The sequence below is a fragment of the Taudactylus pleione genome, unplaced genomic scaffold (genome assembly GCF_031769625.1).
Source record: "Taudactylus pleione unplaced genomic scaffold, aTauple2 ptg000619l, whole genome shotgun sequence".
NCBI classification, from domain to species: Eukaryota; Metazoa; Chordata; class Amphibia; order Anura; family Myobatrachidae; genus Taudactylus; species Taudactylus pleione.
In genome coordinates this window covers 3,075,730-3,089,772 of record NW_028285021.1, presented here as the reverse complement: position 1 = coordinate 3,089,772, position 14,043 = coordinate 3,075,730, and the positions used below count along the sequence as shown (strand labels likewise).

Here is a 14,043-nt window from a genome sequence, read left to right as displayed (position 1 = left end):
GGGTCTCGTCGACCTTAAGTCCCAGGGAGCTTCCTGCTCTGATCGAGCAGGAGGCTCACCACTGACATCACTGATGATGTCAGTGGGGCCGCCCCCAAACGGCAAGCGTTCCTACTGGAACGCCTCCGTTTTACCAGGCACGCCCCCGGCCCGCCCAGAAAACGGGGCGAGCTGTCACTCAACATCGACAGCTCGCCCCGTCTACGACGAGACCCCTAACGACGGATCACCCGTCGTTAGCCGGGTCTCGCGCATGCGGTGGGGCAACATCGAGTCGGTCCATCTATCATAGAAATTATATGATACCCTAGCCCTACCTCAGCCACCTCAGTGTGGTACATAAATACCCTCATGGCAGCTCCACCTCACTCACGCACACACACACCAACTATCATCAAGCTCCCTCTCATAGACATATATACCTTCCTAGCCCTGCCTTACCGCTGTCGGCCAAAGTTCCCCAGTGTGCTTGCTAGCTGCCGATCCAACAGACATAGGCCCCCATTCAGAGGCGCTCGCAAGAAGCGAGCGCTCGTTCTGAATGAGGGCGGCCGCTTGTATGTTTAAGTGCGGTCTCCTGGTTGCTAGCTAAGCTGTGGGTTACCACCCACAGCTTTAGCGACCGACCAGGTTGATGGTCGCGATGGTCAAGACCATCGCAACCATCGGGGCTTGCGACGAGACCCTAAGGTTGGGTCTCGGCAACCGCAAGCCCCAGGGAGCTTTCTGCTCTGATCGAGCAGGAAGCTCGCCACTGACAACATGATGTCAGTGCGGTCGCCCACAAAACGGTAGGCGTTCCGTTTGTGAAACCACCTCCCCACCATGCCTACAAAATGGGCTAAGCTGTCGATCAACATCGACAGCCAGCCCTTTTGTAGTGAGCTCCGGAGCGAGAGAGTTTCTCTCTCGCTACGGGGCTTGCGCCCGCGCAGTGCGCCCGCTGCGCGTGCACAGGGCATAAACATCGACCCGGTTGCAAGCGCTCAGCGCTTGCGACCGGGTCTGAATGAGGACCATAATGTTGCCTTCTCACAAGACATCTGTTACTTTGATTCTTCCTTCCTTCTTCCTTGTGTTACTCTATATTGTTGGTTCTTATGTCTCCTTCCTGGCGGTGGCCATTTTATTGAGGATATTTCTATATAGAAATGTTGGTTGTAATGGCAGCGTTGTGGGGGCACATCTGAAGTGTCCTAAGGAGGCTTCAGGTGGCACTGCTGCAGAGATTCTGGCTGTAGGGTGCCTTCCAGGCACCCTGCTAGCCAGTTGCAGGGACTGTAGGTGGGTGACGGTGCCACTTGCACACCTTTAGTTATGGCTCTGATAAAGGCACATATAAAAATAAATACACAGTAGTATTAGTACCAAGTATATATTGGTATACAGTATATTTGCAGAGCTGTAACTAGACTTTTTGGTGCCCTGGACCAGAAAGAGCAGTAGCGCCCCCTGACCATATTTTTCAAATAGCGACATAAGACGCACACCCGGAAAATAGGTGTGGCCTCAGGGGCTACCATTAGAAATTGTGGGACAGATAGCGCCATGTGTAAGATGTCTGACTGTCATGTGAGAGGTGATGGGTTTGAGTCCCGGGTATGACAGTATTTTGAAATGTGTGTTACATAAAAAAGGATGTGACTGAAGGTGCTTGTGTGGGTGGCCAGGTGGAGGGAGAGTCAGTCTGGGAGGTGACAGGAACGGCCAGTAGATGCTGGGGATAAAAGGAAAGGAAACTGCAAGTCCCGAACAGCGTCCCTTGCCCTTGGCACATATTGCACCACCCTAGTTATGGCCCTGTATATACGTAACAGTGGCGTCACTGGGGTTGGTGACACCCAGTGAGCCAAATAGATGTCCTATGCGTGAGACTAAAAAGGGTTTGTGGCCGTGCAGGAAAGGGGCGTGGTCTGGCAGTTCACCCCCCCCCCGGTTCTTCACTCTGGGGTTGTGGCCAGTACTCCGAGAGAAGCTGGGCTGCCTCCAGAGACTCTTCCCGCACTACTGGCTCCTTCTCAGTGACCAGGAACTGGGCTCTGCACAATAACATCACAGTGCAGTGCCTAACTCTCCCGGTCCCTTAGGAGGGGCTGGCATTTTGGTGTCACCCCCTCGTAGGGTGACACCCGATATGGTCCGTACCCCCCTAGCGACACCATTGATATGTAACAAAAAATGAATACCATAACTCACCCCTCTTATCAACCCCCACATGGCATTACTACACCCCCACCCCATGTAACAATACTGCACACCCCAATTACTTCCATCTACCCCCCTTAACATTAATGATCCCCCATTAATATTAATACACACACCACTCTGCCAAACATTATTGCAGCCGCACAACACAATAACTATCCCTCCCCCCTCCTAGATTACAGTAATACACCACACACACACCTCCACAGATACCACGTCTTTCTGTTGCTGCGCAGCTCCGGAGAAGGAGCGGAAGTGTGACAGGAAACTGAGGAGAAGAGGACTCGGGGCATCGGACCTGCAAAAGTAAGAAAGTGGTGGGATCTTGTGGACAGGGAGGAGGAAGAAGCCCATTGGGTACTGGTCCCGGGGAAGGGGCCAACCACCACTAATTACAGAAGCAGCGATGCCGGTCCCCTTTATCACCACGTGACCATATAGCAGTATCACCACCAGCAGCTGGACGGCCTAGGGCTGAGCCCAGCGACTGGCCCCTAAATGAGTAATGATGGGTACACACTGGCAGATATATTGGCCGTTCAATTGATCGGCCAATATATCTTGTGTGCATCAGCCAGTGTGTACCAGCGATATGTCTGTGAACGACGTCGTTCACAGACATATAGGGGTATATTTACTAAACTGAGAGTTTTTAGAAGTGGAGATGTTGCCCATAGCAACTAATCAGATTCTATTTAACATTTAAATAGCACCTTCTAGAAGATAATAGCTAGAATCTTATTGGTTGCTATGGGCAACATCTCCACTTCTAAAAACTCTCACTTTAGTAAATTTACCCCATAGCGTCAGCTGTGCTGCACAGCCAATGCCCAATATATCTGCAGCCGACCGCCCATACACTTGCAGCAGAGGCCGGGGTGGGGGCGCACCACGCCTCTCGGCCAGCAGGACCTGCAGCCAGATGACAGATGAAGGTTGGGCAGTGAGTATGAACAACCATCATCTGCAGATATATCTGTTAGGTCACTCGATCTACAGATATATCTGTTAGGTGTATAACCAATTTAAGTGTTGGCTTAAGGTAGGTACAGATATATCTGTAGATGATGGTCATTCATACACAATGAACGACCATCATCTGCTGCTGCAGCGGGTCCAGCCGGACTGGGGGTGGGTAGGGGTGTGGCGTATTTGTGGGAGGCGTGGCCACGTCCCCTTCTGAGGAAAAAAAAATCTGACGCGGCGCTGCGCGCTGGGGAGGGGGGGCGCTGTGTGCCCCTCAGCCCGGCGCACAGCCAATGGGGGCACGATCAGCGTGATCGCTCCCCCCTTTGGCATAGGAGACTGCTCGGGCTGCTGCTTTAGCAGCCTTGGACAGTCTCCCAGTGCAGCCCAGCATATAGCAGTGTGTGCTGGGCTGCTGTGCCGGAAACGGGTAAGTAGTACCTGCTCGCGGCTCCCCGCCCCTCTCTGCACCCGTGTACGGGGGATTGGCTGATTGCCCGTACACACTTGCCGATGGACAGATATGTCTGCAGATATATCTGCTCATTGGCTGTGCAGCACTGCCAATGCGATATGTCTGTGAACGACGTTGTTCACAGACATATCGTCTGTACACACTGGCCGATGGGAGCACTATATATTGGCCGATCAATTGATCGGCCAATATATCGGGCAGTGGGCCTGATTCAGACCTGCTCACGAGCGCATAGCGCTCGCAAGCGGGTCAATGGTGGGGGTACTGCGCGCATGTGCAAGCCCCGGAGCGAGAGAGATATTCTCTCACTCCGGGAATCACTACAAAAGGGGCGGCTGGCGATGTTGATCGACAGCTCGCCCCGTTTTGTAGGCGGGGAGGTGGGGTGGCTACACAAATGGAGGCCTTCCCGAAGGAACGCCTGCCGCTTGTGGGAGGCACCACTGATGTCAGTGGAGAGATTCCTGCTCTGTTAGAGCAGGAAGCTCTCTGGGGCTTGCGACGGACGAGACCCTACCACAAGGGTCTCGTCGCAAGCCCCGATGGTCGCGACCATCGCGACCATCACCTGGCCGCTCGCAAAAGCTGTGGGTGGTCACCCACAGCTTAGCGAGCGGCCAGGAGGCCGCATAAAAATAAAACGCCCTGATTCAGAGCGAGCGCTCTTAAAGAGCGTCCGGCTCTGAATCAGGCCCAGTGTGTACCCAGCATTAGTATGTGAGTCAGCCATGTTGCAGTCTAATTATGCTGGGGAAGGAGTTAAATAACCATTATTTCATTTCTTAATTTTAAATGTAACTGCTGGACTCACATGAGCTCCTACAGACAGCATTTCTTATATCACAATAATTATAATAGTTACCGTATATACATATCTTGAGCATGTATTAGCTTTGTTACAATTACACAGCTTTGCCTGGAGGGAGGACCATGTTCATTACAGACAGAACATGAGCTACACAGGATTAATAAACATACGATTGTGTGAAATCTGGCTGAGGAGGGCCCAGCAAACGCAGAGCACAGGAGGTGACCACAATGAGTGTATAGAGAAATGGACCCTGTAATATAAACAGGGAGGGGACAGGCAGAGGCTGTGTTAGGCCCTTTATAAAGAGGGCACATAATATGACTGTCTCTTCCCCGCCATCATTCAGACATCATTCCTTTCCCCTCTGCCCCTGTGCTCCTGACACTCTGCCTATATAATCCACTTCTGGCAATCTAATATCTACCTGCACTTACCTGTAGCTGCCCTGTCTGCTCAGCCACCCACATAATTGTTACTATCTGTGTAGCCCCTATCACGTATTACTGTACTGATATTTCCATGCCTGCCTATTTTCCCTGCTACCACTTGTGTCTGACACACTCATCTCTCACTCTTACTTTCTATTATTCCCTTTTCCCTCATCCTTTATTTGCACTCACTCTGTCTGAATAACTTCCTATCACACTAGTCACCGAGTTTACACCCTGTGGTCTTTCACTGCCCGTTATACTGCCTGATTACTAAGCCCTCTGCAGGAATATGGACACCTCCTATCCACGTGATGACATCTTTATGACGCAGCCTAATAAGCCAGATAATTCTCGCACAATCATCAATATTGGCGCCCCCACAGCTCCCCGGGATCATCTGCTGTGGTCCCTGTGCAACACTCTGTACCTCAACCTCTTCTGTTTTGGATTCATGGCTCTGGTCTACTCTGTAAAGGTGAGAGAAGGGGGTATATGTTTTATTTTATGGTTTATAACCAGGGGGAGATTACTGTAGAAATATGGAAACCAATACTGACTACTAGCATCCGTTACCTACATATAGTTCTCCTATACCCAAAACTTTCTACATAACCTAATAAACACAGATATGATAAGATACCCGACTGCCATGCCGCCAGACAAGACTTTGCCATACGTGTACATACTTAGATGGTCACATTTCAAAGCTCTAGTCATTTGTCCCTCAGCCAGATGAGAGCATCATTAGCGCAGTTGGACAATGACCCCATACACGGCCAAATGCAGTCATAAAACAAAAACCACTGTATGTTGTAGAACAGAATATAGCTGTGATTTTTGGATGCAATTTGTAGCTAAAAAACAGACGAGTTGTCATATATGAGCATCTTTACTGGTAGCAGCATCTAAAATAATGTGTTGTGCAGGTGAGGAGTGCGACATACCTGTAATTGCTTAATAGTTCATAACTATTCTGTTTTTCAGTGATTCCTATGTCCCCTTGTGACCCCTTCCCTCTCACTTACTGTCTCCCGTGTCCCATGGATATCTGCTTTCATGTTTCTCTTCAGCACTGACAATATCTCCGTATAGCCCCTGAAATAGTCTCACACTATTAGTGTATAGCCTCAGGCCCCTCTCAGCCTCAGGCCCCTCTCCCTCAGTACTTCCTCTGCTCCTAATGCTGCATTGCTCATGTACAGTATTAGATGATCTAACATATCTGCCACCGCTATGTGCAAGCAATGGATGCTCTTTCCAATATATTCTAATTTATCTTCAACCCTATACTGCCTGCTCATCCATCTCTAGACTATATTTGCCAAGACTTTGTTTTATTTTCGTAACTATGATATTCAGAGCTGGGGCCTATTCATCATTGATAAATGGCCCATGCGGCAACACTAGTTTCCATATATTGTAGTTACCGGGCCATTCATCATCAGGGGTCCCAAATGGACCACCTGATATTCAGCAAACTCCGAAAACTGAAAGTGTGTTCTCGGATCCACGCTCCTTCCTATGGCAAAGAGTTCCAGGGATGCGAAGAGGGATCCGAGCAGATCCCTCCGCCGCCTTCTCACTACGTCCCCGGCGGCTTCGCGCATGCGTGACCTCGGATCACGCATGCGTAGACGTGCTGACGGGGAGGAGGTAAGTAACGCAGGTACTTCTGTAGCAGAGATACTAACCGAGGGGACAGCTGCTTTTCGGAGCAGCTGTCCTCGCACCGAAGCAATGATGAATTGCTCCGATGTAATTTATCCCCCGCTGCGAGTTCAATACTTAATCATTGGGGGCCACACGGCGCAACCGATGATGAATAGGCCCCTTAGACCGTAAACACGATAGGAAATGGAGAACCATGCACATGCTTTGGCTTCATTTACTTCCAACAGTTACTAAATCACTTATTCTGTCTCTAAGGAAACAACAGAGCAGGGTATGTGACGAATATTTTCTTGTAAAAGTACTGAAAGGCCACTGAAATATAACCTCCTTTAATTAAAGTTGTGGTTTATGCTCTGCTTTGTGGGAATGTGCCAATGGAACCCAGCAATCTCCTATACTCAGCTGTGGGGGAATGCACAGTACCCTGGCCATGCCCTGTTGTTATAGCTGTCACTCGGAGCAGAGAGCATCAGATCTCCTATTGGGTCACCAGAGGACAGTGGTGAATAACAAGACTTCTTTACAGAAACTAAATTGTAGGCATCTCTTTTGCTACAATACAGCTTCAATATATCCTGTATATTTGTTTCCATTTGCTAATCATCAGAATGTGATATAAAATCGTCTGTGTGTAATAGCAATCACAGTAAACTGTTATTTGTTGGAACATAAGGTCAAATTTCTGAAGTTAAAAATGTCAGAATAAGACAATAGTCAAAACCGCTTACTGTGATACATATGGATTTCATTAAACTGTACAAGCTTCGGCAAATATGTTCATTTTGTATTTTAAGTCATATTATTGTAAAGTTATTCTTGAACATTTAAACCAGGTGCAGATTGCAGGAGCCAGCAAGAAAAAAAAAGTTAAATTTTTTCAAGATTTTAATTATCTTTTATTTCTAAAGCGCCATCATAGTACTCACTGCTATATATTAGAGAGGGGAGTGGGCCATAATACAAACAAAAGAACATATAAGATGACCCTGCCCAAATGACTAAGTGTTTTAAATACTATTGGCCCCACACCGCACACATGGTCTCATTCAGACCCGCTCGCAAGCGGGTCGATGTTGAGGCCCTGTGCACGTGCAGTGGCCGCACTGCGCGTGTGCAAGCCTCAGAGCGAGAGAGAAATTCTCTCACTCCGGGGCTCACTACAAAAGGGGCAGCTGTCGATAGTGATCGACAGCTCGCACCGTTTTGTAGGCGGGGTGGGAGGGTAGCTGGCCAAACGGAGGCGTGCCCGAAGGAACGCCTGCCGTTTGGGGGCGGCCCCACTGACATCACTCGTGATGTCAGTGGTGAGCTTCCGGCTCTATTAGAGTCGAAAGCTCACTGGAGCTTGCGGCAGACGCGACCCTACCACAAGGGTCTCGTCGCAAGCCCCGATGGTCGCGACCATCAACCTGGCCACCCACAGCTTAGCGAGCGACCAGGAGGCCGCATTTTAAAAAGGAAGCGGCCGCCCTCATTCAGAGCGAGCGCTCGCATTTTGCGAGCGGCTCTGAATGAGGTCCACTGTGTACCCATAATTATACTTAGCTCTCCGAAGTCCCACGTTGGCCAGCACTGCAGAACAGCAGTAATTTCCGGGAAAATGGCACGGGGGCTCTTTTATGTTTGATTTGTGCATGCGCAATAGAGAAGCCTCTGGAAATATGGCACAGATGCCATGTTACTGGAGCCCTCCACATGCGTAGTAGCCACAGGAACTAAGCCAGTCTTCTGCACTGCCAGAGAGGAGGGGGGCCACATGGAGCTTACACACTGGCCCCCTCCTCTCTTAAACGGCCTCTCAATAGATAGATAAATATGAGATTAATATATACGATCTAGACAGATAGATAGACAGACAGGGGGAAATTCAATTCAAAGCGAATTGAATAGCGCTGGGAGGGAGCTCCTGGAGCTTTTCAATTCAGTGCGCTGTTATGTCGGAGAATAACGAGGATGTTAAGGCACGAGAACCGTCATTCTCTGACTAAAGTGTTGGGCACGCAGCTGTTAGCGCCACGCTAAGCAGTAAAACAGCTGCGCGCCCGGCACTTTTGTCTGATTTCTCCTCGCATCCCCAAGAGGGTGCGAGAAGAAATCCTTTGCCCGCCCAAACAGAGCGGTGTATTGAATAGCTTCGGGAGCTCCCTCCCGCGGCTATTCAACATCGCGTTTAATTGAATCCCCTCCATAGAAAGACAGACAGATAGATAGACCACTGTCACAGTATGATTATCCTTTTACTAATGATGTACCATGGTATTTGAAGAGTTTTTCAATTCCAGTCTGCAAATTGTGTAGCCTTATATTTATATGGGTTGATAGGTATCACAAATATGCCTTTTTTTCTTTCAAAACAAGTTGTGTGAATTCAAATGTGTTTGAACAGTATTTCACCACGTACATTTACCACTTAGAAGTTGATGTCAAATTTTCTATTCTATCTTCTCACAGGCACGAGATCAGAAGGTCCAGGGGGACGAGCAGGCCGCCCGGCGTTTCGGTCAGAAGGCACGTTGCTACAATATCCTGGCCACAGTGTGGAATGTTACTTTGCCCACTTTGGTGCTGGCTCTGGTGATCACAGGCATTGTGCACCTGTCACAGGTGGTAAACGCTTCTCTTGACCTCTTCAATCTCCGAAGCTTCATAGGTAGTACCGATGACTCGGACAAATAAGTAAACTGAGACCATTTTGTGATGGCAAGAGGTGAATAGCAACATGATATTGTGCTTTGGCCAAATAATGTATTGAAATGGACAAATCAGACAAATTATTTCACAGCATTGCTTAACCAAACAACCACCGTTACCAGCCTGATCTGACAACTGAAACAATAAAGAACTTCTGATTGAAAATATGCAAATTAGCAATTCCATGGCAGGAGGAGTTACTTCTGAGAACATCACTTACAAGACATTTGCATAAATGCTCTACACCCATGATATGGGGAGCATGACAAAGACAATTGCTGAGACCTAATCCCACCTAAGAACTGCCAAAACATTAGTTACAACTTTCACTAATCTATCTCACCACAAATACAGTAGTTTAATTGCATATATATCTTCTAAACTAAAGCACAAAGAGGCTAAGGAAACATATATACATGACAGTTACTACAGTAGACAAGTATGGAGCAGTTCCTCAGGAGAAGCTTCTCACATAAGAAGGTATATCATGAAATTATTATTATTATTATCCTTTATTTATATGGCGCCACAAGTGTTTCGCACCGCTTTACATAGTACATAGAACAAATAAGTGAACAAGAAGCCAGTGACTTACAGTACAATACAATGCAGGGCAAGCACATGGTTTATACATATTACTATACACATTGTTAGGTGCCCTTGTGGGGAGTAAGGAGTAGATGAAAGTATAAGTAAGGAGAAGCACATGTGGGAAGAGGGCCCTGCTCGTGAGAGCTTACAGTCTAAAGGGGAGGGGCAGACAGACAGGTGTGACACAGATGGGGTAGACAGGGAGGAAGGAGCATGTAGAAATGACCGCTTACTGTGGGAAGCCTACATTAATAGGTGTCACCAATACTATTTGTTTCACTAAGTATATCACATTTTCTAATAAAAAGAAGACTGTATTTCATCAAGTCTTTGAGGCATTATTGCATGTTATACTTTCTTGATTTTTTTTGTATTCCTATATGCATTCAATATGCATCTCATTTGTGTTTATATCCTACTTACACAATACTATATGTAGTGAAGATTAGCTCCACTACATGATTCGCTCCAGGAGCGATATCGTGTACTGTTTCCCGGCAGTGGTGTCCTTAATGACATTGAGCACCCACACGGAACGATATATCGTTCAGTGACGTCATCCTCCCTCATCCCCGTACTCGCAGAACCTGACAATATCGTCAGGTGGGTGTGATATGAATGACCGCCGGATGTTAGTCCGGCGGTCAAAATCCCGACGCCGGCAGCCTGATGGATGAGGATCCCAAAAACGTCCGTAAGTATACTATCCCTACCCTTTCCCCCCCTAACCCTCCCGTAGGGGTGCCTAACCCTAACATCCCCCACTACTGCCTAACCCTAACCTCCCCCCATGGGTGCCTAACCCCCCCTTCCCCTAGCCTAAAACTAACCCTTCCGGGGGGGGGGGGGTGTCTCTCCCTGAGTCCCCCGGGAACCCTGAAACCTAACCCACCCCCCGCGCGGCTGTCCGCTCTTGATGCCCGGCTTACCTTCGTTCAGTATAATGGCATGTTGGGATATAGGCGGGTGGATAATGATAAGCGTCAGGATTTCGACGCCTATCATTAGTCCCATACCGGGATTTACCAGTCGGGAAGCCGTCGGTCGGGATTTCGACCGTTGGTTTCTGACTACATCCCCGTCAGGTTGCCCTGCAAGTACAAGTGATGAGCGACGTCGTCAACGACCAGCAGGAGCGCGCATCACTGGTTGTTGATGACATATACACTGGCTGATATTATGAATGATTGAACGATAACGTTATTGTTATTGCTCATTATATCATCTAATGGATACGCGGCATTATTCCCTGGCACAGCACAAGGTTTTAAAGATTTGTCCTTGAAAATTTTACCCCCAGAAATGTCCCTATTTTTCAGTACCATCCAAAGGCACAACTCTTATTTCTCACTTTCTGCATATTACATACAATTAAATCCTATTTATTTCTAGGGGCTAAATTTACTATGCTGCTATTTTCAAAGTCACGGCGTTTTCAGTGATCTCTGCCATTGGATTTAAAGGGGGAAATCATATTCAATATAAAATGAGGTGTGGTTTTGTACTGAATATAATTGCCCCTTTAAATTCAGAAACCACTGAAGACTAGGTGGCTTTGATCAGCACTGCATGGTAAATTTAGCCCTTGGTGTTACACGTTTCGTGGAAAAGATTATAATGACAAAGTACACCATTTTCCAATTTGGTTAATGTAACAAGATGGAGATTATCGTACCCCAAGGTCCGCTGAAATAGTATTATGTGTAAGTAGCATAAATGCTCGGGATCAGAAGCAACATTTACCTAGAATGTACTAAAAAGTGTCTAAGCTATGGCAGCGTGGCATGTTTTTAGTTCCAATGGACAGTGGCAGGGTTTCAAGATTTGCTGTTTTTTTTCTCTCCTGAAATGTCCCTATTTATTAATATTGACCAACTGGATAGAATGTGTCTCTAGTATGTGTAGCAAATGGCACACTCATTCACTATTTCATCATCTGGGCTCTAGAATTGCATTATAAGCAACTTCAGTAGTCATGTAATAGCGGAGACCATGATGCTGCATGATGTTTTTATGAACCAGCGCATCAGCAAAGTCCTCGGAGTGATATGTTGGTGATTGTGGTGTGGGAGGTGGGGAGCATAGAGACGCTTTATAGCCATAGTTACATCACAATTGCCCATTTCTTAACCCCCCCCACACACACACACACACACACACACACACACACACAGCTGCTTTATCCATGGATGCTTTACCTATGTTTTCATCCTTTCCAAGGGCTCTTAGATGCATGCTTGCCTGCTTTTGAAAAAGCATTTCAGGGAGATTGTGAAAGTAACACCTATGAGCGTGTTGGTAAAGTGGGCGAGTACTTCTACATCTGAGAAGCATGTCATAATACTGACTTAAGCTGGCCACACATCTAAAGATTATCTGTCCAACCAGCCAACTAGTTCATTGGTTGGAATGAAAATCTGGTAAGCAATACAATCAGCAATTTGCTCCCAAACGCTGGAAAATGGACCAAAACTGTTGTTTGAACAAATTGTTTAGATCAAACATTTAACAAACTTGTCTGACCGACCATTTTCATCTGTTTTTGGCATTTAGGAGCAAGTTGCTGATCATCAGTTACTCCCATACCTTACCAGATTTTTATTCCAACCAATCAACAAGTTGGCTGGTTGGATGCATGTTGGTCTAGTGTGTGGCCAACTTTACATCCAAATGTAAATGAGCCCAAAAGCAGTCAGTAAGATCTACTTGTTCATGAGAATACACTGATACTTTTCAGAAACTGCATGTAGCCATAGGGATCATTGTGCCTTATACCCAATGCAGGGAAATTATACTAATGATTACATTTGAATGTATAGATCTGGTTGTTTTTTTTAATATAACAGCTTCATAATGGGGGTAAGGTGCAATCAGGGAGATTGCTAGGCTCTTCAGGGAGACAGGGAGATTGCTGCTATTCCAGGGAGTCTCCCTGACAATGAGGGAGAGTTGGCCAGTATGCTCTGATGTATTATCCATCATGCTTCCCCTCGCCCCCCCATCCATGTTTTCTGTCTCCTCCCTTCTTGTCTGTCTCCATCGTCTCTGTCTCTATGATGTAGTGCTGTCTCTTGTTCCAAAGAAAGAAATAATCAGCACCAAGGGCATGAATCAGAGATGGAGGCTAATGCGATTGCAGCTACAAATTCGCACGGAACGCAGCTGCAAGAATACGCTACTGCTACCAAAGCTTACCAGAGCATAGGGCCGCCCACCGCTGCCTTCTCATCTGCGCACAATGTCGCGTACCAGTGTCAATATCAGTAACATTGATACACATCGACCAGCAATGCAGCCCTTGCGGCTGGTCAGACCTGTCTCAAATACAGCGGCTCTGCTGCCACGCACAGGGCTCTCATGCTGCGTAGGAGATCGCAGTGGCTAATTTATGCACGCCCATGTAACGGCGTTTAAACAATAAGACACACCTGCATTTTTATAACCATACCCCCCCATTACCACCCCCATACGCTGACTACTTGTCACTCACTTTGCAAATGGGTTCTCTGTGTGTGCATAATCGCAAACCAGTCTCTTATTATACGGATGCGCAATGGCAAACATTGCATACATCTCTGAACCAGGCACTGTCTGAATATAGAGGTTTCAGCTGGTCCCATGGGTCCCTTGGGCCTGAAAGAAATTGCTCCAGGGCCTTGGTTGTACATTCTTTCCATAGTGCAGTGGATCTCCACCAATATGCATTGGTCCCTGCCTGCAGTCTTAAAATACACTGGTAAGTTAATGTTACTGTGCGATTGTGTTGTAAGGAATTTAGAGTGTACACTCCACTCAGACAATGGGCGGGATGCATGTCAGCGTTAATTACACCGCTATGAATGATCAAAATCACAAAGAATAGCTCTCTCGGTACTGTCCTTTGAGAATGAGGACCTTCCAGGTCTATGAGCCAGAAGCCCCTCTCATGTCATTCTGCGCATGCGCCGCGGGGGGGTGCTGGGAGGGACCCGATTTGAATCCCTCTGACAGCACTCTATGAATAGAAGCCCATAGTCTTCTATAGGGTAACACCATCAGAAGATGGCATTACCTACCGCATCTAACCAGTTTGGAGCATATAAAAAATGCCGTCAAACCAGCATTTTCAGGGGTTTGAGCACATTTCTTACGTTGCTGCATCCCACCCAGGGACCTTCTCTGTAAAGTGCTGTGTAAAATATATAGATAGTTATAATTATGTA

The 14,043-nt window shown here is 47.3% G+C and overlaps 1 protein-coding gene across 1 annotated transcript; it reads left to right on the top strand.

The window, feature by feature from the left end:
* Positions 1–4,802: 4,802 nt before the first annotated feature.
* Positions 4,803–10,167, top strand: IFITM5 (interferon induced transmembrane protein 5). The gene is made up of 2 exons (XM_088454493.1): positions 4,803–5,363; positions 9,011–10,167. The coding sequence occupies exons 1-2, from the start codon at positions 5,178–5,180 to the stop codon at positions 9,233–9,235; spliced, it is 411 nt and encodes a 136-aa protein (XP_088310619.1). The 5' UTR covers positions 4,803–5,177; the 3' UTR covers positions 9,236–10,167.
* The last annotated feature ends 3,876 nt before the right edge of the window (positions 10,168–14,043 follow it).